We start from the raw sequence: 25,447 nt of genomic DNA, 5'->3' as shown, positions 1-25,447 counted from the left end.
TTGTGTGTGTGTGTATGTGTATGGGTTGTATGTAGTTCAAGTATTGTGGTGTGTTGTGTGTGTGTTGTGTGTGTGTATGTATTGTGTGTTGTGTGTGCGTGTTTGTGTGTTTTGTGTGTGTGTTGTGTGTGTTTGTGTGTTGTGTGTGTCTAGGCCAGGGAAGCAGTGAGTCGTTTCTGCGCAGGAGCAGCTGCGTGTGAGGCCAGTTCTTGGCCTTATATGCGGCTTCTGAGGACTTTCCAGAAATCGTGAGGTGGGAGCCACCTGTGGTAATCAGGCACATAAGTCACACATCCCAGAGTTGGGAACCAGCGCAGAAGGCCCAGGACAGACCCCAAACTGAAGCCACAGCCCTGACACCTGCCACCCTAGCCCTGGGCTCCGTCTCTGCCTCTGGAGCCTCCTGTCTCCAGGGCTCAGCTCCCCTCCCCTCTGTGGCTGGGCTCTGCCTCCTGGGCTGCTCCTCTCCCCAGCCCTCTCTCTGGGCCCGGCCTGGACACCTGCCCCCTCCCTGGGCTGCTTCCCCTGACTGGCCCTGTCCTGGGTCCCAGCCATGGCCTCCCCTGGGCTCCCTCTCTAGGGGGTGGAATCAGGAAGGCGTGGACACAGGGCTGCTCCAGAGGGCCTCTGCCTGCACCTGTGTGGCTCCTTTCCAACAGGGAGACTGGCTGCTGGCTGTCCTCTTACTGCTGGGCCTGTCCTTCCAATCAGTGCCCAGGGCTCTGTGAGTGAGGGTGCGGTCTGCATTTAGGTTCCTCTCCTGTGAGGTTAGCTGAGTTTTCTGGCTCCAGAGAGATGTTGTGTGACCTTTGCCCTGCTACTGGTCCACTACACAAGGAAAGACATCTACACATTTGCTAATGTTTATGGAAACACTTGCAATTCATGATACAATCACACAGGGGAAAATATAAGAAAAGATTTAGTATTTCATTTTATTCCTCTATGTATAAAACCAATTCAAATTGTCACTGGATTAGTAGGTTTGAAACTTTTCTGAGTGTATTGAGTACAATCTTAGTACTATATTCTTGAAACATAACATACATTTTTGATTAAAATTAATTCACTCTGATTTTTAAAAAATCTACTTGTCAGGAGCACCTGGCTTTGCTGGTGTCTGTGAGCAGCTGGAGATGGTGGTGAATGGCCTGTTTGCATTTCTTGGAAGAAGAACTTTTATTCTGTGGCTCAACCCGGGTCTCTGCCTTCCTTAGAGACTGAGGCCCATCCTTCAGTTTCCCTGATTCTGGAAGAGCGGGGGGGTTGAATGGAGCGGGGGTGAGAGAGTGGAAAGAGGGCACAAGGAGGAGGCCTGGGGACAGTGACCATGACAGGAGAGGAGGGAGGGATGAAGGAGGTGGGAGAGAGAGGGAGGCTGTGAGAAGGAAAGGGAGGGACGGAGCTGGGCGCCCTGGGGGAGCAGGGAACCCAGAGGGGGCTCTGAGCAGAGGGGAAGGCAAGGCCCAGGGGAGAGGGGAGGAGGGGGAGGCCGATGGGGCACCAGGCAGGGGGAGGAAGCCGTCACCTGGAGAATGGCCCGAAGCCTCCCACTCAGGGCTTGGCTGTGCTCATCTAGTCCATCCCAGGGCTGGAAGGGACGTCCCTGGCGGTCCACAAAGGTGTCCCAGCAGTGCTCAAATTCTGAAAAGGGACAGGGGAGATAAGTCACGCTCTGGCTGTGGGGACCGGGTGGCACCAAGAGCCCGTGACTGTCAGGACAGATTTCCCACATCCTGGTCTCGGTCCCTCCTTTCCCTCTCCCTCCCTGAGGGACTGAGCTCCTTCATCAGGCACTTCCTTCCCATTGGAATCTGGGCCAGCGCAGTTCTTATTCTTTCGGGAAGCCCCAAGTTCTGCTTCCACTTCCAGCCACCCTCCCTTCCCTCCCCTGGCCCACATCTCCTGGTCTGGCCTCTCTCTTCCCGTCGACCCCAAAGTCAGGTCCAGAGTGCAGCCATCACCTGTGCAGGCAGCGGACCAAGGCCTTTCCCTCAGGGATGCCGACCCTCCCCACTTTCTAGTAACTTCCCAGGGCTCCCTCCTGCCCCAGCCGACCCCACCCCACTCTAGGCCTCCATTCTCACCACTGTAGTTCATCATTGCAATTTCGGCCCCAGCCGTGTGCAGGGTGCGCAGCCCCTCCTGACATCTTCCTTGATCATCATAGATGCGGGCAGCGAAGATGCGCAAGCTCACGTGTTTCTTATTTGAAATGAATGTAGCCATTTCCTGGGCACAGCTGAAGCAGGGGCTCCAGGAGGTGAAGCAGGTAACCCTGTATTGCTGGCCATCCAGCTTCCAAAAGGGAATCAGGTCCAGGAAGCACAGCTCTGCATGGCGGCCTTTAGGGAAACCGTGTATATTTGGAGCCTAGAAAAGAAAGCAAGCCGTGAGGTTATTTATTTATTTCTTTATTTATTATTATTATTATTTTGGACAGAGTTTCACTCTTGTTGCCTAGGCTGGAGTGCACGAGTAGCTGGGATTACAGGCATGCACCACCACACCAGGCTAATTTTGTATTTTTAGTAGAAAGGGGGGGTTTCTCCATGTTGGTCAGGCTGGTCTCAAACTCCCGACGTCAGGTGATCTGCCCTCCTCAGCCTCCCAAAGTGCTGGGATTACAGGTGTGAGCCACCATGCCCGGCCAAGGTAATTTTTAGTGAGCAGGGAGGGACAGCCTGGATCAGGTGAGGCTGGTGCGGGGGAGCCTCCAGCACAAAATTAGCAGGGGGCACCAAACCCCAATTTTCTTTGTCTTTCTTTGTCTTTCCTTTCCTTTCCGACAGAGTCTGGTTTTGTCACTCAGGCTGGAGTACAGTGGCAGAATCTTGGCTCACCGCAACCTCCACCTCCCAGGTTCAAGCGATTCTTGTGCCTCAGCTTCCTCAGTAGCTGGGACTACAGGCATGTGCCACCACGCCTGGCTAATTTTTGTATTTTTAGTAGAGACGAGGTTTCACCATGTTGGCCAGACTCGTCTCGAATTCCTGACCTCAAGTGATCTGCCCACCTCAGCCTCCCAAAGTGCTGGGATTACAAGCGTGAGCCACCACACCTGACCTGATTTTTTAACGATAATCCGTTAAATAATGTAATTTTCCATTACGATGGGATTTCTCTGATACTGAGTATTTGGAACATCCTCTCATTTTGCACCTGAGATCAGTGCCTTCAGGACCCTCACTCCACCCCAGGCCTGCAGAGAGGGGCTATAGAGCTGGGGGAGGCAAGACAGATACCACTGAGCTGTGTGTGCTTCCTTCATGGGGAGACTGACCTCTCTATCCATCAATTCCCCTCGCCCCACCCCTTCTGTGGCCCATAATTCTAGAAGCTTCCGCATTGTGCTTTAGCCTGTATTAAGCCCAAGAGTGACAGACTGAGGCCAGAGGACTCCCTTTGCAGGGAGAAGTGGGGATGAGGGGCCCCCAGCAGGACTAACCCCACACTGGGAAGGGCCCCAGTCATAGGGTGATTGTCCTTGTTGAACCCAAGGAATGATGGTGTTTTGTCAAATTTCAACTAGGAACTAGTCAAGCCAAGGGGTCCAGTGCAGAGAGGACTCAGAGTAGATGGATGACACCAAATGTGCTGAGAAGGGGCTGTGGGTCATTCCTGGGGGAGTCCCGTCCCACTGGTTAGGCAGTGATGGGAACCGGCGCCTTTGAAAGTGGCTTCCAGGCAGTGGGCGTGGCCCCAGCAGGGCCCACATTGAACTCATAGAGCCCAGAGGAACCCCGTTTCCAGCACCAGAGCCAAGCAGAATTCGATTTCTCCAGCCAGGGGTTGTGCTGGGCAAAGGTCAGGGAAGAACGTCCCACGGGTTCAGGGCCCCTCAGCCTGGCCTGGCCCAGCTCCTCTTCAAATGCTGACCATCCCTGCATCCTGACTTGGGGCCTGTTCTAGCCTTGCTGTGGGCTCCATCCTGGTCAGGACAGAATCCCTGGTGGGACTCTCCTGCCTCAGTCTCTCTTCCCACAGGGTGAAGCCCAGGAGCAGGCACTGGGGAATCTTGGCCTTGTGAGGTCAGGTAGCCCCCGATCCTCAAATCCCACAGTTCCGAATCGTTCCTGGTGAGAGCTGCGTCTGTGAGGGGATCCTGGGAGGGTCCTCAGAAAGCACTTTGCCTTTGACCCCACTTGGCCCTGGTGCAGACCCTTTTCCTCTGCCCCGACCCTCTCAGAGCACAGCAGGAGTGGGGATGGCTGAGCCCTGGGTCTGGGGGTGACTCTGGACTAGGGGTGTCAGCCCCTGAGACATGTGGCTGGTTAGGCATGTGGGGCTGGAAGCCGCCAATCCTGGAGAGTCACTGAAGCCAAAGTCTGCCCCAACCCCCGGGCCAAGCAGCAGCAGCTGCAGGAAGCACAGGTGACAGACACTCTGCGGGACACCACAGGTACCACCCAGAACCTTCTGCCCATGCATGTCCCTGGATTGGGAGAGCCCTGCCTGGATGCGGGTGGCTGGGTTGGTCACCTGGTTGCATAGAAAGCCCCTGTGCTCGTCCATCGGGACCCAGGTGCCCTTGTCCAGGCGCTCCACCTTGTAACACAGGTAAGTCTCATGCTGTCCACTGACCCAAGGTTCATTGTTAAAGTTGAGCGTGAACGTGCCTGGATCCATCAAATGTCTGTGGACAGCGGGGGGAAAAGCTCAGAGGAGTAAGAGCCCTCCTGGTCTGCCCTGCCTCCCCCTCCCTCTCCACGCATCCTCCCTTTCACCCCACCCTCCTTCCCCTTGCTCCCCACATCCCTTAGCACCTGTCAGACGGGGCCCCCCCTCACTTGCTGGAGCCTCCACACCTCCCCCTCTGACCCCTTCTGGGGCTCACTGGGAGATCGCTGCAGCCCTGGGGCCTGTCTAGGCCTTGTCAGGGCCTCCTCAGGTTCAGCTCAGTGTGCTCAGGCCCTCTCCCTGGGGTACAGTTGGGTCTTCTTCCCTGGCCTCACAATACACCCCCCTCCTGCCTACAAGGTTAACTCTTGCCACACCTAGCATCAGGGCAGAGACGCTCCTGAGCGGGACCAGCGGGGAGAAGAGCCTGCCAGGGACTTTTTTTTTTTTTTTAAATCACAGGATTTGCTTCTGCTGCCAAAAATAATACCTGTCCTTACAAAACCACAAATTATAAAGGTAAAAGTGAATTATTAGCACCCAGTGCAGAGGCATTTCCAAACCAGAAACACCAGGTCTTCACCCCAGGCTGGAGACAGGGGAGGATGTGACCTTTGATAGGACTCTGCAGAGCGCAGCCTGGAACTGGGAAGGGTTTGGCTGGGGAAGCCACGGGCATCAGCTGAGGGGTCATGTTGGGACCCCAAAGAGGCCAGAGAGAGGCTGACAAGAGCAGCCCGGGAGTGGTGGGGCAGGGGAGCCTGTCGGGTGGCTAAGGAGGGGCACAGGAGAGTTGGGTGCAGGAGGAATGGGGTGGGTGAGGCACGCAGCAAGGTCTGGGTGGAGGGGCGGTGAGAGTCAGGTCAGGACTCCCCTGGGAGACAGACACACAGGACAGGAGCCCCTGCATCCCCCACCCAGGCCTGCCCACAATGACTGCAGCTTGTTGCCGTGGACTTCACTGTTTCTCCCCATAATCAATGTATTGAAGCCCTAACCCCCACTCCCTCAAAGGGTGGCTGTATTTGGAAACAGGTCCTTTCTTTCTTGTTTGTTTGTTTGAGAAGTTGTTTTGCTCTTTTGCCCGGGTTGGAGGGCAGTGGCACAGTTTGGGCTCCCCGTAACCTCCGCCTCCCGGGTTCAAGCGATTCTCCTGCTTCAGCCTCCCGAGTAGCTGGGATTATAGGCACCCAACACCACTCCCGGCTAATTTTTGTATTTTTGATGGAGATGGGGTTTGCCACATTGGCCAGGCTGGTGTCGAACTCCTGACCTTAGGTGATCCACCCGCCTCAGCCTCCCAAAGTTCTGGGATTACAGGCGTGAGCCTCTGCACCTGGCCTGGAGACAGATTCTTTCATCAGATGATTAATTTAAATGAGGCCTTCAGTGCGGGCCCAAATTCACCTGGCTGGGGTCCATAAATGAGGAGGACATTTAGAGGCAGAGAGACCCCGGGAGTCCAAGTGCACAGAGGAACGGCCAGAGAGGACAGGGCCGGAAGGGACCCCCTGCCAGCCAGGAGGAGCGGGCCGCAGAGGACACAACCCCGCCCACCCCTCCACCCTGGACTTGCAGCCTCCAGATCTGTGAGAAAATAAATGCCTGTCCTGTAGGCACCCGGCCTGGGCCATCTTCTATGGCAGTGGAAGCCTGAAGCTCTGTTTCCACGGAGGCAGCTCCTTCTCAGGGGCTCAGGTCAGCCTTGAAGGATGTTACTCAAAGCTTCTAACTGTCGGGCTTATGAATATTCATACCCACTTACTACGTCCAGTTTTATGACAAATATGGTTATGCCAGGGAGATGGAAGGAGCCAGGCTGGGGATCCCAGGCTGTGGGGAGGGCGGCCTCGGGGATGGATGGAGGTTGCTCTGGAGGCAGAAGGGGCCTCTCACTCACAGGAGGGGCCCAGGAAAGGAGGGGGGAAGGCAGGGAGGTGGAGGGAGCATGAGGAGTTGGGGCGAGGTGGTGTGACCATGAGGGCAGGCAGGGGGGCAGGAGGAGGGAGGACAGCAGGGCCTGCCCAGGAGAGGACCTGGTCTGGGACAGAGGGAAGGCCTCAAGAGGATAAGCAGGAGGTGAGAGGAGAGAGGCGATGAGCCTGGAGGGAGACCCTCACCTGAGAATCTCCCCCAGCATGGTGTGCAGTAATGTATAATGTTTAGGCAGATTCTCCAGAGGCTTAAATGGCTTTCTTGGGAGGTCTACAAACTTGTTCCAACAGTGTTGAAATTCTGAGAAAAAGAAGAGAGGACGCAGTCAGGCCCACCTGGCCTCTCTTCTGTGACCTTGGGGCCCTCCCCTCCCAGACAGACTCTGGATACTAGTTACAGTCAGTGCCAGACCCAACCCCACAGGCTCCCCTGGGACACTTGGCCTTTGCAGGCATCACAGCAGATCCACAGGTATGTGTGGGAGGGACCCATCACAGAGCCTCACTCGGTCTCTCCCACACCTCTGAGCCTCCCACTTCTCACCGTCATAATTCATGATCTTCATGGTGGCATGTGGACCGTCTCTTTTCTGACATAGGCTGCGAAGCGCCTCCTGGTAATCTGGTTTCCAGAAGAAGTAGAGGCGGGCAACAAAGATGGTCAGGGTAACCTTTCGGTCCTCGGCTAGGAACGTGGCCACACGGTTTGCACACCTTGCACAGGGGCTCCAGGATACGTACCAGGTGACCTCGTACTCCTGGTCACGATGCGGCTGCCTCCACTCGCGGAACCAGCTGAGGAACCTCATCTCTGGGTGGTGCTTACAGGACTTATCCTTGTAGGACACCTGGGAGAGGAGCAGGGGGCAGGGGAAGCTCTGAGAGGGGGAGCAGGAGGAGAGCAGGGGTGATGCAGGGGGAGGAGGGGCCAGGACAGGAGCCCAGGGGAGCTTGCCACTGAAGCTCCTTTCCTCCATGCCCCCTGCTTAGTTTGAGTGATTGTCTGCTCCAAAGCTAATATTAATTGCTATGGTAATGGCCTTAAGAGGTGGCACCTACAAGCGGCTATGAGGCTGCGGGGACTGCACCTTTGTGAGTACCACTGCTGTGGTTATTCAAGGGCGACTTCAGCCCCACTTTCTGTCTCTTGCCCTCCAGCTGGAGGGGCAGTGTGTAAGATTAAACTCCTGCTTCCTCTTGTCCCGGTGTCATGGAGCAGCAGTGACCCGACATCCCAGGCCACTCTGTCTGGAGCATCCCCTGAGCTTCTGACAACCACTTTCACCCCCACGTGACTGTGCAGCTCACAGGCCCTGGAAAGTCGCTGGTGCCTTGACAGTGGACTTCCCAGCGTCCAGAACTCGAGCCAGCACATTTCTATTCATTGTAAATGTCCCCGTCTCAGTCCTGCTGTTGAAGCAACACAAAGTGCACCAAGACATGTGCTTCCCTTCGTTTGGGAGTTTTCTCAGCCCTGTTCATGGCCTTGTGCGTGAATTCTGGCATCCATTCTCCCAGGCATCCATTCACCAGGCATCCCTAGCCCCTGCTGGGGCCTGGCCCTCTGGGGTCTGTCTGCCTTATTCCCTGTCTGCGGTCAGCTGAGGAGGCCACTGGACCTTCACTGTCCATTTCGGGGGGGCCAGGCACTGGCCAAGGGGGCTACTGAGCACTTGAAATGGGGCTCTGATTAGAGACCTGAGCACCTGAAAAATACACCGCTCATTTCTCTTTTTTTTTTTTTGAGATGGAGTTTCACTGTTGTTGCCCAGGCTGGAGTACAACGATGCAGTCTCGGCTCACTACAACCTTTGCCTCATGGGATCAAGCGATTCTCCTGCCTCAGCCTCCCGAGTAGCTGGGAATACAGGCGACTGCCACCACGCCTAGCTAATTTTTTTGTATTTTAGTAGAGACGAGATTTCACCATGTTTCCCAGGCCGGTTTCGAATATCTAACCTCAGGTGATCCACCCGCCTTGGCCTCCCAAAGTGCTGGGATTACAGGTGCGAGCCATCCACCGTACGTGACCCACACAGCTCATTTCAAAGACTCAGTGTGACAAGAAAAAGAAACTTCATTATCTTGTCAAGAATTTTATGTCAATTAATTTTGAAGTAATATGTTAGCTACACTGGATTAAATAAAATATTAAAATTAGGTGGAGTACGGTTGCTCACACCTGTAATCCCAACACTTTGGGAGGCCGAGTCAGGTGGATCACCTGAGGTCAGGAGTTCGAGACCAGCCTGGTCAATATGGTGAAACCCCATCTCTACTAAAAATACGAAAAGATTACCTGGGCATGGTGGTGGGCACCTGTAATCCCAGCTACTTGGGAGTCTCAGGCGACAGAATCGCTTGGACCCAGGAGGCAGAGGTTGCAGTGAGCCGAGATCACGCCATTGCACTCCAGCCTGAGCAACAAGGACAAACCTTCGTCTCAAAAAGAATGAGCAACAAAACAGAAAAGAAAAGAAATTAAAAACAAGGCCTTTTGTGCAGAGGCAACCCCCCTCCACCATCCGATCCCAGGAAGGTCCAGCAGGAAGGTCAGGGCCACGGACTTGGAAAGTGTGGGAGAGAAGGGCGCCCTGGACAGCCCGCCGCTGGGCATTTCACTCGTCAGTGAGTGGTTTGCTTTCCCAGCTGGCTTAGCTCCTGCCTGCAAAGTGATTGGAGTCCGGGTGGTACCTGGCCTTGAAAGATCTTTGCGTCCAAAGGGGGCCCTGAAGGGTCCTTTGTTTTCACTTCGTAGCACAGCCAGACGGTATTCCGACGAGAAAGGATGGGTCTGTTATTGAAGAAGTATCTGAATCTCCTTGGATGCATTACCTCCTCCATGTTTCTGAAGACATAAGAGAGAAACCAGTCAATGCAGAGAGCACTCCTGGGTACGCTCTGGGCTAGTATCCACTAAACACAGCCCCCTGGACGGCTCTAGGCCTCCCCCATCCCTCCACAGCCCTGAGAATTTCAGCAGAGATTGTAGTAAGCTGAGATCGCGCCACTGCACTCCAACCTGGGCGACAAGACCGAAACTCCGTCTCAAAAAAAAAAAAAAAAATAGAAAAAGACAGAGACAGAGAATAAAACTTTTCACCCTAAAATAATAGCTTTTAACCTTTTAACTCAGTTCTTTCCTGCCATTTCACTTCTGTATATTACTATTGTTAAATCATGGTAGAACTGAATTCTGAGGCCCAAGCCACTCTTCTAAGTGCTGCGTGGGTTTGAACTCATGTGAGGCTGCCCTAGGCCTGAAGGGGCCATTCCCATCTTATAGAGGAGGGGCCAGAGGCGCAGAGAGGCGGGGTAACCTGCCCAGGCCACAGAGTTGGGGACAAATGGAGTGGGGGCCCCTTTCTAGGCCAGCCCTGTCCACTCTGTGTATTACCAGCCCTGCAGGAGGGAGCCATTGGGGACCGGGCTCTCTTCTTATTAAATTTTAAAATAAAAGCATTTCCCTGGATCATTGAGATTTTTGCCATGTATTTCATGTTTTTGTTTTTGTTTTTGTTTTGAGATGAGGTTTTGCTCTTGTTGCCCAGGCTGGAGTGCAATGGGGCCATCTTGGCTCACTGCAACCTCCACCTCCTGGGTTCCAGCGATTCTCCTGTCTCAGCCACCCAAGTAGCTGGGATTACAGGTGCCCGCCACTGCACCTGGCTAATTATGTATTTCTAGTAGAGACAGGATTTATCCATGTTTGTCAGTCTGGTCTCAAACTCCCGACCTCAGGCGATCTGCCTGACTCGGCTTCCCAAAGTGCTGGGATGACAGGCTTGAGCCACCTTTCCTGGCCACTATATTCCATGTTACTGGTGTCATTATAAATGGTGAATGCTGATCGTAGAGGAAGAGTGTGTGTTTGGGGTCATCTGCACCCTCCTCTGCCCACAGCGGAGACATCCTTGGAAGACATGATTTATCTTGTGCTTCAGAGACCATTCCCTCCCCACACCCTCTCCTAATACTTGGTATTTAAGCAAAGTAAATCTTGCAGAAAATCCATCGAAGCTCTGTGAACAAAATTCCACATTGCTCCAAGCATAATTTGGTTCAATTCTCCCAGTTCCAGAGTTCAGGAATGGCAGGAAGCACACAGAGGGAGCACCCTCCTAGGGCAGGGAGCACCACCTCAGCCATGACTTTCATGGGAGAGTCTCAGCAGGGGACCTGGACTGGGGCAGGTGGAGGAGGCGGCCCATTCAGAAGCAGCAGTGGGGTGACCACACAACAGGGCAAGGAGCCTGTCTGGGAGTGAGGGTTGCAGGGGAACCAGAGGGGAGGGAGCCCAGGGCTTGGGCTGGGGCAGGGGGAGGCCAGGGCTGATGCCCAGCAGGGCCACCAGGGAGGAAGGGGCAGCAGAGGGGCCCAGCGGGTAGAGCGGGCAGCAGTACCTGATTTGAGGATTCATCCTTTGCCGGCTAGTCCGGAGTATGATCTTTGTCTGGTGTACAACAGTTTCACTTTCTGCTACAGGCTCCTGATTTTAGGACAGCCCTCCTTAAAGTGACCTCCCAGGGCCTTGTGAGTCATGGCCCCTCCCCCTTCCTGCTCTGGCACTGGTGTGGGAGGCCCGGGGATGCTTTGTCTTCCTCAGGCTCTCACCCTCTTTCTGGTTTTCTCTGGGGCCCTCCCCCTGGCAGAGGGACATTTCTAAAGACAGGCCGCTCTGTGTGGCAGGACCCAAGGCGGGTCCACAACAGGCAGAGCCAGCAGAGCAGACGCCCCAACCCTGGTTGTCCCACCCAGCTGGAGCCGCCTTTCCACCATCAAGACAGACAGGCTGATGCCTCTGCAGGGACTCCTGGATCCTGCCCTCAGGGATGGTCCCAGAGATGGTCTCCACCCAGCAGCCATGGGGACAGGGAGGAAGAGTGAAGGGTCAGGCGTCTGCTTCCCCCCAGGCCTTCACACTCGGAGGCCACCATGGGAGGGAGGGACAGCAGGCGGGTGTGGGCCTCAGATGTCCCACCATGCGCACCCCCAAACTGAGCTCTTTCCTTCCTGCTTCTCTTTCCCCATCTTCTGCCCGGAGTTGCTCCCTGGTAGGATGAACTTTTACCCTCTCTTGTCCCCATGTCATGGAAGGGCAGCGGCTGGTGTCCCAGGCCAGCCTGTCTGGAGCCTCCCTGTGGGTCTCACAGCTCCCTTCCCCTGGTAGCGTGCTCCCGTGGTGCGGTGACTTAAAAATTACACAACGTGTATATACATTTGTCTTTTTGTTTGTTGGTTGGTTTGCTGTTTTTGTGCTTTTCTGAGATGGAGCCTTGCTCTGTTGGCTAGGCTGGAGTGCAATAGCGTGATCTCAGGTCACCGCCACCTCTGCCTCCCAGGTTCAAGCAATTCTCCTGCCTCAGCCTCCCTCCCGAGTAACTGGGATTACAGGTGCCTGCAACCATGCCCGGTTAATTTTTGTATTTTTAGTAGAGACAGGGTTTCTCCATGTTGGTCAGGCTGGTCTCAAACTCGTGACCTGAGGAGATCCACCGGCCTCAGCCTCCCAAAGTGCTGGGACTATAGGCGTGAGCCACCGTGCCTGGCCACAACATATAAATTTGGAAAGGAGACTTTATTTCTTGATAAGGGTGACAGCCTGCAAGGTGGCCATCCCGCAGCCTGGGAAAAGCAGCCTCTGGGAAACACCAGAGACAGACATTTAGAAGCAGGAGGGGTTGGGGCAGGAGCTTTAAGCGGAGGGGGTTGGCTAAACATACATATTCAACAAGCTACAGGAGGAGCTATGAATATTCATGTAGGTGGCTGCAGTCCATGTTTATTGAACAAACATGCGTGTAACACATGATCCCAGGCGGGCACGGTGGCTCACGCCTGTAATCCCAGCACTTTGGGAGGCTGAGGCAGGTGGATCATCTGAGGTCAGTATCAGGCCTCTGAGCTGGAGCTCAGCCATTGTAACCCCTGTGAACTGCACATATACATCCAGATGGCCTGCAGCAGCCAAGAAGTCTGGAGCAGTCGAAAAACCACAAAAGAAGTGAAACAGCCAGTTTCTGCCTTAACTGATTAACCAACCTTGAGGCATTCTACCGTTATGACTTGCTCCTGCCCCGCCCAACTGATCAATCGACCTGATGACACTTCTTCTGGACAATGGGTCTCATGGTCTCCCCACCATGCACCTTGTGACCCCCTCCCCTGCTGACAACAGATGACCACCTTCGACTGTAACTTTCCACTGCCTACCCAAGTCTTAGAAAGCTGCCCCTCTCCTATCTCCCTTCACTGTCTCTCTTTTCGGACTCAGCCCTCTTACACCCAAGTAATAAACGGCCTTATTGCTTACACAAAGCCTGTTTAGGTGGTCTTCTATATGGACACACGTGACACTCAGGAGTTCGAGACCAATCTGGCCAATATGGTAAGACCTCATCTCTATTAAAACTACAAAAATTATCCAGGCGTGGTGGTGGGTGCCTATAATTCCAGCTACTCGGGAGACTGAATCAGGAGAATCACTTGAACCTGGTAGGTGGAGGTTGCAGTGAGCTGAGATCATGCCACAGCACTCCAGCCTGGGAGACAGAGAGTCCATCACAAAAACAAACAACAACAACAACAAGAAAAAACTAGAAAAAACCCAACCATATAATCCTTCCTCACGTTGTGGTGGAGACAACATTTAAATGTACTACAATTAAACCTGTATTAAGGGAGGAGACCACCCCTCGTATTGTCTTATGCCCAATTTCTGCCTCCAAAGAAAGGAAAAGTAAAAACTAGAAGGCAGAAATGAAATCCACAAGCAGACAGCCCGGCACCACACCCTGGGCCTGGTAGTTAAAGATCGACCCCTGACATAATCGGTTATGTTTTCTATAGATTACAGACATTGTATAGGAAAGCACTGTGAAAATCCCTATCTTGTTTTGTTCCAATCTAATTCTCATGCATGCAGCCCTCCCCAAGTCACGTACCTCCTGCTTGCTCAATCAATCACGACCATCTCATGCACACCCCCTTAGAGTTGTGAGCCCTTAAAAGGGACAGGAATTGCTCACTCAGGGAGCTCGGCTCTTGAGACGGGAGTCTTGCCGATGCCCCCAGCCGAATAAACCCCTTCCTTCTTTAACTCGGTATCTGAGGAGTTTTGTCTGCAACTCGTCCTGCTACGTTTCTTGGTTCCCTGACCGGGAAGCGAGGTGATTGGCGATGGTCAAGGCAGCTCCTTAGGCGGCTTAAGCCTGCCCTGTGGAACATCCCTGTGGGGGGACTCCAACCAGCCCGAGAGACGCAGACCCTGAGAGCGCTCCTGCGTAGGCATTTGCCCTGGTGGGACGCCTCGCCAGAGCAGTGTGCGGCAGGTCCCCGTGTAGGATCAACGCAGTGGCTGAACACCGGGAAGGAATGCGCACTTGGAGTCTGGACATCTAAAACGTGGTAAGACTAGTCTTTGAAACTTGCCCACTCCGTTTGTGTGGAAGCATGGGGTGATCATCCGTGGCGTGCCTTTATTGGCACTTTGGTTTTGGTTTTGACTTGGTTTGAATTGCTTGACAGGACTGGTCTTGGGAACTTGCCCACTCCATTTGAGTGGAAGTGTGGCCTGATCACCTACAGCATGCCTTTATCGGCACTTTGGTTTTGGTTTTGACTTAGTTTGAATTGCTTGACAGGATTGGTCTTGGGAACTTGCCTACTCCATTTGAGTGGAAGTATGGCCTGATCACACATGGTGTGCCTGTACCAGCACTTTGGTTTTTGTTTTTGACTTGACTTGGCTTGCTTGATACTTTGGTTTTGGTTTTGACCTGGCTTGGATTTCTGGAGACTCTGATTTTGGTTTTGATTTTGGTTTGGTGCAAACTGCAAAAGTTTGTGTGTGTCCTTTTCACCCATTCTTTGTTTTGTGGTGTAAGCATGATGTTTTGTCTTGAAGAAGCATAGGTCAGGCACAAATAAGCCCACCCCACTAGGAACTATGTTGAAAATTTTCAAAAAAGAATTAAGGGAGACTATGAAGTACTATGACACCAGGAAAACTTAAAACTTTGTGTAAGATAGACTGGCCAGCATTAGAGGTAGGTTGGCCATCAGAAGGAAGCCTGGACAGGTCCCTTGTTTCAAAGGTAATGGCACAAGGTAACCTGTAAGCCAGGGAACCCAGACCAGTAACCGTACATGGTCATTTAGTTATAGCTGGTTTTAGACCCCCTTCCCCAACACACAGTGGTTGAGAGAAAACCAGCATAAGCGACTGGCAGAGGCAAGGAAAGATCAGCAGAAAGAGAGAAAGGAAAGAGACAGAGAGGAAAAGAGGCAAAGAGGAAGAGAGAGGAAGAGATACAGAGGAAGAGACAGACAAAGAGGGAGTCAAGGAGAGAGAGAGAGAGAAAGAGAGGCAGAGAGAGAAGAGATAGAGGCAAAAGGAAAGTCAAAGAGAGAGAGACAAAAAGAGAAAGAGAGAGATATACAAGTAGTTAAGAAAAAAAAAAAGTGTATCTATTCCTTTAAAAGCCAAGGTAAATTTAAAACCTATAATTGATAACTGAAGGTATTCTCGGTAACCTTATAACACTCCAATATCACTTTGTTGTCAGTGTAAATAAGGGCGTATCCTGAAAGCACTGAGGCCTTTCTATCAAAAATCCTTAACCCAGTAACCAATGGATGGCCCAAATGCATTCAATCTGTAGTGGCAACTGCTTTGTTAACAAACAAACAAACAAAAAAGGTAAACAAGAAAAAACTTTTAGAGGAAACCTCATTGTAAGCAAACCTCACCAGTTCAGAAGTATCCTAAGGAAAAAAAAAAAAAAAAAAAGGAAAAAAAAAGGAAAAAAAAAGGGGGCAGAATTTATATAAAAAGAGTATTATATTGTAAATTCTTGTCCTGAAATAAATTAACTGGTTGTTTAAAGAAAGAAATGTTTGTTAAAAGTCAGGAAGTTAAGGCATGTCGAAAATTGCCTGTGAAAGCTATGAAAGGAAAAAAAAGGTTATTAAAAAATGTGTGTTAAAAAAGAATATATGCAAAACATGTTGTATAATTTAAAAGTAACTAGGCCTCCTGAATGTAAAACTGTTGGAAAAAAAAAAAAAACAGTTTATGTGCAAGGTGTATAAGAAAAGTAAAATATACCTTTAGTAAAAGGATTATAAGGAGGCATAAGAATGTACATTTTTACCTACATTAAAAAGTTTAAAAACATTATTGTTTTGAAGGTTTAAGCAAGTTTTAAAACGTTAACTGTAAAGAAAATTCTGTGTGTAAACACATTAGCTAAAGTTAAAGAAGTATCATCCAGTTTTTCTGTGAACTGGACATTTAAAGTAAAAGCATAACAGATTTTTCTTAAAGCAGCAACCTGCTCTTTAGCAAAAATTATAAAACGTTAAAAAGAGTCTATAAAATCTTACCTTATAGTCAAACATTAAAAATTAGATAAATATGTCTACAAGGTTTTATTAAAATTAGATTTAACATTAATAACACACTACTATAAAATAAAATTTAGTTTATATGGTATAAAAATCACATGAGAAACATTGTTAAATGTAAAATGGTATTTGACTTTCTTTGGCTTAAAAATTAATAAAAATAGGTGCTAAAGGAAATTTCTCAGTAAAAAGGCACTAAGGACTATAAAGTCTACTGACAAGTTCCCCACATTTAAAACAAAAGGTCAATTTCTTAGCAGTTACGTACTTGGTTTATCTTCCATTTCCTTTCTCTCAAAAACCAAAAGTCTTTTACCACGTGTGCCACCCCTAGAATTTCCGGTAAACCAGCACCAGCCTGAAGATCACAGTCTCATTGAAAGGTGCAAAGAAGAAAAACTCGAGCCAGCCTGGGAAGGACCCTATCTTGTGCTGCTAACCACCAAGACTGCTGCTCGTACAGCAAAAGAGGATGGACTCATCACACCCCAGTCAAGAAAGCACCACCCCCTCCGGAGCTGTAGGCCATAGTCCCAGAGGAAAACCCTACCAAACTAAAGCTAAGAAAAATGTAACTCTTTTCATCTATTCTATAACTCTTTCTTCTTTCCTCATTCTATTGCTGACCGTCTAGTTATTAACATAACCAAGTCAATTTCACCTCAAACTATTGCATTTAATGCTTGCCTTGTTATACCCTGTGAGGACTTGACATGTCAAAGATAGTTTTCTACTTCAGAAAAGTACTTCTGTCCCTCCTGACTCTCCTCAGACTGGGCATTAGTAAACTAGGACCATTTAATCCAGGGAGATTTCGATAAAGGCCCCAGTGCCAACCAGGAGTCTTGCCTTCTGATGTAGAACTTTCATGCCATAGTTGATCCAACATTCTGTGGACCACTGCAGAGCAAGGATGGACTGTCCCAACTGGTTTTTGTAATTTCTTAAAACCATACATTCATTTTACTAGAGGATCATAGAAGTTAAAGACTTAAAACAAACTTTAGCACTTAAGACAGGATACCAAGATGCAAGTGCCTGGTTAAAATGGATAAAATATTCCATCTGCACATTAAACAAGAGCAACTGTTATGCTTGTGCACATGGCAGGCCAGAGGCCCAGATTGTCCCCTTTCCACTAAGGTGGTCCTCCAGTCGACCAGGTGTGGTCTGCATGGCAGCTCTTTTCCAAGATTCTACAGCCTGGAGTAATAAGTCGTGCCAAGCTCTCTCTGTTATATCCTAAAGTCCAGCCCCCTGGGGGTCAGCTCCCGAGGGCCATCCAGCCTCCTTCTCCCAACGCTAAGTGCACTTCATGTCTCTCACGACAGGGATAAAACTTAGCGTTCCTTGGAGACCTGAAAGGATGCAGTGAGCTTAAGAATTTTCAAGAGCTTATCAGTCAGCCCTTGTTCATCCCCGAGCGGATGTGTGGTGGTATTGTGGTGGAACTTTACTGGGCACTCTGCTGAATAACTGGAGTGGCACTTGTGCTTTAGTCCAATTGGCGATCTCTTTCATCCTGGCATTTCATCAACCAGAAGGAAAAAAATAAGACATCGTAAAGCAAGAGAAGCCCCTGATGGGTCTTTCGACTCTCATGTCTATTTAGACACAATTAGAGTCCCACGAGGAATACCAGATCAATTTAAAGCTTGAAATCAAATAGCTGCAGGATTTGAGTCAATATTTTGGTTGGTGACAGTTAATAAAAATGTAGATTAGATAAACTGCATCTATTACAACCAACAGCAATGAGCTTTTCATGAGTTAAAAGAAAAACTCATGTTGGCCCCAGCCCTGAGGCTACCTGACCTGACAAAACTCTTTACACTCTATGTGTCAGAAAGAGAAAAAATGGCAGTTGGAGTTTTAACCCAGACTGTGGGGCGCTGGCCAAGGCCAGTGGCCTATCTCTCAAAACAACTAGACACGGTTTCCAAAGGCTGGCTCCCAGGTCTAAGGGCCCTAGCAGCAAAGGCCCTGTTAGCACAAGAAGCAGATAAAGTAACCCTTAGGCAAAACCTGAATATAAAGGCCCCCTATGCTGTGGTAACTTTAATTACTACCAAAGGACATCATTGGTTAACAAATGCTAGATTAACCAAGTACCAAAGCTTGCTATGTGAAAATCCTCACATAACCATTGAAGTTAGCAACACCCTAAACCCCACCACCTTGCTCCCGGTGTCAGAGAGCCCAGTTGAACATAACTGTGTAGAGGTTTTGGACTCAGTTTATTCTAGCAGGCCCAACCTCTGAGACCATCCTTAAACATCAGTAGACTGCGAGTGGTATGTGGATGGGAAGAGCTTTGCCAACCCCTGCAAAGTGACTCTGAAGAAGACAACAAGCCCTGCTTCAGTCACACCCGGAAGCTGACTGGTCCATGCATGGCCAAAGCATGAGGAAACTCATCGCGGGACTCATTTTCCTTAAAATTTGGACTTTTGCAGTAAGGACTTCGACTGACCTTCCTCAGACTGAGGACTGTTCACAGTGTATACATCAAGTCACTGAGGTAGGACAAAAAGTTGCTGTGGTCCTATTCTTTTATGGTAGGCCCTGCTTGCTCAATCAATCATGACTCTCTCACGTGCACCCCCTTAGAGTTGTGAGCCCTTAAAAGGGACAGGAATTGCTCACTCAGGAGGCTCAGCTCTCGAGACAGGAGTCTTGCCAATGCCCCCAGCCGAATAAACTCCTTCCTTCTTTAACTTGGTGTCTGAGGAGGAGTTTTGTCTGTGGCTCATCCTGTTACAGTATATCAAAAGGTCCTGTCAGGCCTCTGAGCCAAAGCTAAGCCATCATGTCCCCTGTGACCAGAACATCCACATCCACTGCCTTAACTGATGACATTCCACCACAAAAGAAGTGAAAATGGCCTGTTCCTGCCTTAACTGATGACATTACCTTGTGAAATTCGTTTTCCTGGCTCATCCTGGCTCAAAAGCTCCCCCACTGAGCACCTTGTGACCCCCACCCCTGCCCGCCAGAGAACAACCCCCTTTGACGGTCATTTTCCTTTACCTACCCAAATCCTATAAAACAGCCCCACCCGTATCTCCCTTCACTGACTCTCTTTCGGACTCAGCCCTCCTGCACCCCGTGATTAAAAAGCTTTATTGCTCACACAAAGCCTGTTTGGTGATCTCTTCACACGGACACGTGTGAAAGGTCCTTTCAGGACATGAAGGCACCGAAATATGCAAGGTCTGTAAACCACGCAGAACCAGTCCGTGGTCCATGGTCTGTGGTCCACGGTCTTCTGATCTGGAGAAAGTCACTGAAATCAGTCTCTTGTGCAGGGAAAGCAGGAATGAGGGCTGTGGAGCAGGGGCTCTGTGGCTCCGTGTCAGGACGCTGGATGAGCTGTGATTGTTTTCATCTTTATCTGGAGGCAGTGCTTGTTTAGCTGCTAGAGCAAAAGATAAACTCTGTGGCAGGCAGAACAGAGTTTGCTGTTGAAGTGTAGGATGTGTGACCTCGCTCTTGCCTGGCACGGCCTGAGGTCCTGGTTGTGATTTGGTATCTTATTGCCATGAAGAGTCTGTTCTGGTTCTGCCCGTCTTATGATTCTGTTTGAACATTACCGCTGGTCAGTTGTGTCTAAACTGCAAAAGGGTGGGGTGATAATGAGGCGTGCCTGGCCTCCCCTCCCATCACACCCGGGAACTCAGTTTTAAGGTTTTTCTGAGATACCCTTGGCCAATAGGGGCCAAAGCTGGTGAGGGGATCTGGGGGAGGGGGAGGGGTAAAGATTTTATTTTTACTTCATAGGCCTGAAGACTAAGCTCTGATTTGTTTTTATTTAACCTTGCCCAGAATCCTATCTAAGGGGTCTGGGGAGTCATGCCTTACAAACCACACATCCTCATCAGAGGGGTTCTATTTTTATTTTATTTTGTTGTATTTTAATTGAGACCGAGTTTCACTCTTCTTGCCCAGGCTGGAGTGCAATGGTGCGGTCTCGGCTCACTGCAACCTCCGCCTCCCGGGTTCAAGCGATTCTCCTGTCTCAGCCTCCCAAGTAGCTGGCATTATAGGTGCCCGCCACCACGCCTGGCTAATTTTTGTATTTTTAGTCGAGACAGGGTTTCACCATGTTGGCCAGGCTGGTCTCAAACTCCTGACCTCAGGTGATCCACCCGCCTCGGCCTCCCAAAGTGCTGGAATTACAGACATGAACCACCGCGCCTGGCACAGATGGATTTTATTTAATCCTATATATTGTGAGTTACTTTCCAATCTGACTCAGGCACAACATTATGTGACAGAGAAGAAAGACAAAATATTTTACCCCAACACATGTTTCTTTGCCATATCTTGAAAAGGCCATGCAAAGTTGTCCTTCGTGGGGCAAAGTTTGCATCTGTAAAGAATCTCTATTAATAAAGCTGGAATTTTTCTTCTAGGCCTCCCAGTCCTAAACAGATTAACTAGTTGCACCTTTTAAAGACCTGAATGGGAAACATCTATTGTCTCTAAGGGCAGCCACTATGAGACTTCAAAAGAACCTTGGTCTCCACAATCTTTTATCTTAACCTGAACATTTCCTTTCTGTGGATGCCAGGTCTCTAGACAAACTCACCCAATCGTCAACCAGAAAATGGTTAAATTCACCTGTAGCCTGGAAGCCCCCCACCTCCCTTTCCCTCACTTTGAGTAGTCCGACCTTTCTGGACTAAACCCAATGTTTTTGTTTTTCTTTCTTTCTTTCTTTTTTTTTTTTTTTTGAGACAGAGTCTCGCTCTGTTGCCCAGGCTGGAGCCGAGGTGTGACTTCGGCTCACTGTAACCCCCACCTCCCGGGTTCACGCCATTCTCCTGCCTCAGCCCACTGAGTAGCTGAGATTACAGGTGCACACCACCATGCCCGGCTAACGTTTTGTGTATTTTTAGTAGAGATGGGGTTTCACTATGTTCGCCAGACTGGTCCCGAACTCCTGACCTCATGATCCGCCCACCTCTGCCTCCCAAAGTGCTGGGATTACAGGCACGAGAGGCCATGCCTGGCCTTTTCTTTTTTTTTTTATTTGAGACGGAGTCTTGCTCTGTTGCCCAGGCTGGAGTGCAGTGGCATGGTCTTGGCTCACTGCAACCTCTGCCTCCTGGTTTCACACAATTCTCCTGCCTCAGTATCCCAAGTAGCTGGGATTACAGGTGCTCCTGTAATCCCACTGGGCTAATTTTTTGTATCTTTAGTAGAGACGGGGTTTCACTATGTTGGCAAGGGTGGTCTTGAACTCCTGACCTCGTGATCCACCTGCCTCAGCCTCCCAAAGTGCTGGGATTACAGGCGTGAGCCACCACCCCCAGCTCTTGTATTTCTTAAATGTATTTGATTGATGGCCTGTGCCTCTCTAAAATGTATAAAACCAAGCTGCACCCCCACCACCTTGAGCACACGTTCTCAAGCTGTGTCATGGGCCACGGTCACTAGTATTTGGCTCAGAATACATCTCTTCAAATATTTTACAGAGTTTGACTCTTTTCGTTGACAGGCCCAAGACCCAGGTGCCTACTCTGTTTCCTCTGAGGGCTCGAGCTTCCGGTTCTCTAGCCCCTCTGGTTCCTGGTTGCCCTTCTACTTTCTGTTCTGCTTTCTCGAAAAGCTCTGAACATCTCAAGCCTCCATGTAGTACCCAATTCTACTTTTTACTTAAAATCTTACTTAAACACCAACTTGATCACTGAGTGTTTTCTTGCCTCTTTCTCCATCACATTCCGTAGGCTGTTTCCTAGCCCAGAGCCGCACTGCTGGGAGGGATTTGAGAAGGGAGGGGCATGAGCAGGAGGGAGGGCTGGGTGCTCTTGGGTGCAGGAGGGTGGGCTGGATGGAACACCCAGGAAGGTGTGGGTGGAGGGGCTGTGAGGGTCAGGTCGGGACTCCCCTGGGAGACAGACACACAGGACAGGAACCCCTGCACACCCCACTCAGGCCCGCCCACAATGACTGTGGCTTGTTGCCATGTCTCCCTGTTCCTCCCAAAAATCAAAAAAAAAAAAAAAAAAAAATTAGCAGGGTATGGTGGTGGACACCTGTAATCCCAGCTACTTGGGAGTCCGAGGCTACAGAATCACTTGAACCTAGGAGGCAGAGGTTGCAGTGAACCGAGATTGTACTATTGCACTCCAGCCTGAGCAACAAGAGCAAAACTGTCTCAAAAAACAAAAAGCAAAAAAAAAAAAAAAAAAAAAAAAAAAAACCAAGGCCTTTTGTGCAGAGGCAAACCCCCTCCACGATCCGATCCCAGGACGGTCCAGCAGGAAGGTGGAAGGTCAGGGCCACGGACTTGGAAAGTGTGGGAGAGAAGGGCGCCCTGGACAGCCCCGCCCCTGGGCATTTCACTCGTCAGTGCATGGTTTGCTTTCCCAGCTGGCTTAGCTCCTGCCTGCAAAGTGATTGGAGTCCGGGTGGTACCTGGCCTCGAAAGATCTTTGCGTCCCAAGTGGGCATTGAGGGGCCCCTTGTTTTCATTTCGTAGCACAGCCAGACGGTATTCCGACGAGAAAGGATGGGTCTGTTATTGAAGTTGTAGAAGAATGTGCGTCGATACGTTCGCTCCACTGTGTTTCTGAAGACACAAGAGAGAAACCAGTCAATGCAGAGAGCACTCCCAGCCCTCCACGCTGATGTCCGCTAAACACAGCTCCCCTGACGGCTCCGGGCTTCCCCATCCCTCCACAGCCCTGAGAATTTCTAATTCCTTCCCAGGCAGGAAGACCAGGGAGAAAGCAAGAAAAGGGGGTGCTGGCAGGGGCAGCAAGGCCAGGGTGACCTCTCCTAGCTCAGGGCCCAGCTCTGGTCATTCCAGGGGTACGTTCCCCACCCTCCCAGTTTTCTGCCCACCCACTCTCCAGCCAATTAGGAAAGTGCAAAAGAGAATAAAGTCCTTGGCTGGGCATTATGGCTCATGCCTGTAATCTCAGCACTTTGGGAGGCCGAGGTGGGCAGATCACTTGAGCATATGGCAAATAATACAAAAATTAGCCAGGCATGGTGGCAGGTGCCTGTAATCCCAGCTACTCGGGAGGCTGAGACAAGAAAAATCACTTGAACTCACCAGTCGGAAGCTGCAGTGAGCCGAGATCCTGCTACTGACTCCAGCATGGGCAACAAGAGCGAAACTCCATTTCAAAAAAAAAAAAAGAGAGAGAGGGGGAATAACATTATTCCCCCCAAAATAATAGCTTTTAACCTTTTAGCTCAGTGCCTTCCTGACATTTCCCTCTGTATATTACTATTTTTAAATCACGGTAGAACCGAATTCTGAGGCCCAGGCCACTCTTCTAAGTGCTGCGTGGGTATGAGCTCATGTGAGGTTGCCCTAGGCCTGCAGGGGCCATTCCCATCTTACAGAGGAGGGGCCAGAGGCACAGAAAGGCGGGGTAACCTGCCCAGGTCATGGAGCTGGGGCCCCTTTCCAGGCCAGCCCTGTCCAGTCTCTGTATCACCGGCCCTGCAGGAGGGAGCCACTGGGGACCGGGCTCTCTTCTTACTAAATTTTAAAATAAAAGCATTTATCCTGATCGTTGAGTTTTTCCCTATATTCCATGCTACTGGTGTCATTATAAACGCTGAATGCTGATCGTAGAGGAGGAGCATGTGTTTGGGGTCATCTGCATCCTCCTCTGCCCACAGTGGAGACATCCTTGGAAGACATGATTTATCTTGTGCTTCAGAGACCGTTCCCTCCCCACACCCTCTCCTAAGACTTGATATTTAAGCAAAGTAAATTCTTACAGAAAATCCATCGAAGCGCTGTGAACAGAATTCCACATTGCTCCCATCATCCTTTGGTTCAAGTCTGCCAGTTCCAGAGCTCAGGAATGGCAGGAAGCACAGAGAGGGAGCACCCTCCCAGGGCAGGGAGCACCAGCCCTGCCATGATTGTCTCAGCAGAAGGCCCGAACTGGGGCAGGTGGGGCAGGCGGCCCATTCAGAAGCAGCAGTGGGGCAACCACACAGCAGGACAAAGAGCCTGGCTCTGAGTGCAGAGGGGAGGGGAGCCAGAGGGGAGGGAGCCCAGGGTTGTGGCTGGGGCAGGGGAAGGCCAGGGCTGAGGCCCAGCAGGGCCACCAGGCAGGAAGGGGCAGCAGAAAGGCCCAGCGGGTTGAGCAGGCAGCGGTACCTGAACTGAGGCTATGATCTTTGTCTGGAGCAGGAGGGTTTCACTTTCTGCGACAGGCTCCTGGTTTTAGGACAGCCCTCCTTAAAGTGACCTCCCAGGGCCTCGTAGTCATAGCCCCTCCCTGTTCCTGCTCTGGCGCTGGAGTGGGAGGCTCTGGGATGCTTTATCTTCCTCAGGCTCTGACTCTCTTTCTGGTTTTCTCTGGGGCCCTCCCCCTGGTAGAGGGACTTCTGATAAAGACAGGCCACTCTGCTTCTGGACCCAAGGCGATTGCAAAGAGAAAGAGAAAGTCATTGCAGCCACAGTCCAGAAGGTGGGACACCACGCTGAGCCAGCAGAGCACAAGCCCCTCCCCTGGTGGTCTGGGCCAACTGGAGCCGCCTCTCCATCATGAAGACAGACAAGCTGATGCCTCGGCAGGGACTCCCGGATCCTGCCCTCAGGGATCATCCCAGAGATGCTCCCCACCCAGCAACCACAGGGACAGGGAGGGAGAGTGAAGGGCCCGGTGTCTCCCTCCCCCAGGCCTTCACACTCAGAGGCCACCATGGGAGGGAGGAACAGCAGGTGGGTGTGGGCCTCAGATGTCCCACCAGGATGCCATGCACACCCCCACACTGAGCTCTTTCCTTCCTGCTTCTCCTTCTTCCCCATCCCTGGTGGGCTGAGCTGTTGCCTCCTCTTGTCCCCATGTCATGGAAGGGCAACAGCTGGTGTCCCAGGCCAGCCTGTCTGGAGCCTCCCTGCGTGTCTCACAGCTCCCTTCCCCTGGTAGTGTGCTCCCATGGTGCGGTGACCTAAAAATTACTCAATGTATACATTTGTTTTGTTGTTGTTGTTGTTTTGATATGGAATCTTGCTCTGTTACCTAGGCTGGAGTGCAGTGGTGTGATCTCAGCTCATCGCAACCTCCGCCTCCCAGGTTCAAGTGATTCTCCTGCCTCAGCTCCCACGTAGCTGGTTTTACAAGCACCCACCACCATGCCTGGCTAATTTTTCTACTTTTAGTAGAGATGGGGTTTCCCCATGTTGGTCAGGCTGTTCTCAAACTCCCGACCTCAGGAGATCTGCCTGCCTCTGCCTCCCAAAGTTCTGGGATTACAGGCATGAGCCACCGTGCCCAGCCACAATGTATAAATTTGGAAAGGAGACTTTATTTCTTGTTAATGGGGACAGGCTGCAAGGTGGCCATATCACAGGCTGGGAAAAGCAGCCTCTGGGAAACACCAGAGACAGACATTTAGAAGCAGGAAGGGTTGGGGCAGGAGCTTTATGCTGAAGTGATTGGCTAAACATACATATTTAACAAGCTATAGGAGGAACTATGAACATTCATGTAGGTGGTTACACT

At 50.9% G+C, this 25,447-nt stretch overlaps 2 protein-coding genes and 1 long non-coding RNA gene across 12 annotated transcripts in view; 1 reads left to right on the top strand and 2 right to left on the bottom strand.

The window, feature by feature from the left end:
- Positions 1–916: 916 nt before the first annotated feature.
- APOBEC3G (apolipoprotein B mRNA editing enzyme catalytic subunit 3G) lies at positions 917–24,166 on the bottom strand. 10 transcript variants are annotated; one of them, XM_026448472.1, is made up of 13 exons: positions 23,709–23,846; positions 23,029–23,092; positions 22,386–22,539; positions 21,636–21,721; positions 20,263–20,334; positions 19,096–19,576; positions 9,249–9,402; positions 7,099–7,402; positions 6,741–6,855; positions 4,483–4,636; positions 2,088–2,373; positions 1,529–1,644; positions 917–1,249 (listed from the first exon to the last, which is right to left on the bottom strand). In XM_026448472.1, the coding sequence occupies exons 7-13, from the start codon at positions 9,396–9,398 to the stop codon at positions 1,235–1,237; spliced, it is 1,140 nt and encodes a 379-aa protein (XP_026304257.1). In that variant the 5' UTR covers positions 9,399–9,402; positions 19,096–19,576; positions 20,263–20,334; positions 21,636–21,721; positions 22,386–22,539; positions 23,029–23,092; positions 23,709–23,846; the 3' UTR covers positions 917–1,234. The 10 variants fall into 10 exon arrangements, with proteins under 10 accessions (XP_026304257.1, XP_026304258.1, XP_026304255.1 ...); XM_026448473.1 differs by having other exon boundaries at positions 19,096–19,540; XM_026448470.1 differs by lacking the exon at positions 21,636–21,721.
- The window catches only part of LOC116418534, a 30,547-nt gene continuing 29,205 nt past the window's right edge, over positions 24,106–25,447 (top strand). The window contains exon 1 of the long non-coding RNA XR_004228625.1: positions 24,106–24,663. This is a non-coding gene — a long non-coding RNA (uncharacterized LOC116418534). The remainder of the gene's footprint in view (positions 24,664–25,447) is intronic.
- Positions 24,224–25,447, bottom strand: part of LOC111548999 (DNA dC->dU-editing enzyme APOBEC-3F-like) — a 32,932-nt gene continuing 31,708 nt past the window's right edge. The window contains exon 7 of the mRNA XM_026448476.2: positions 24,224–24,351. Coding sequence (XP_026304261.1) covers positions 24,269–24,351 — 83 coding nt within the window. The 3' untranslated portion in view covers positions 24,224–24,268. The remainder of the gene's footprint in view (positions 24,352–25,447) is intronic.

The sequence above is a fragment of the Piliocolobus tephrosceles genome, chromosome 19 (assembly GCF_002776525.5).
Source record: "Piliocolobus tephrosceles isolate RC106 chromosome 19, ASM277652v3, whole genome shotgun sequence".
NCBI classification, from domain to species: Eukaryota; Metazoa; Chordata; class Mammalia; order Primates; family Cercopithecidae; genus Piliocolobus; species Piliocolobus tephrosceles.
This window is presented reverse-complemented; position numbering and strand designations above follow the sequence as displayed.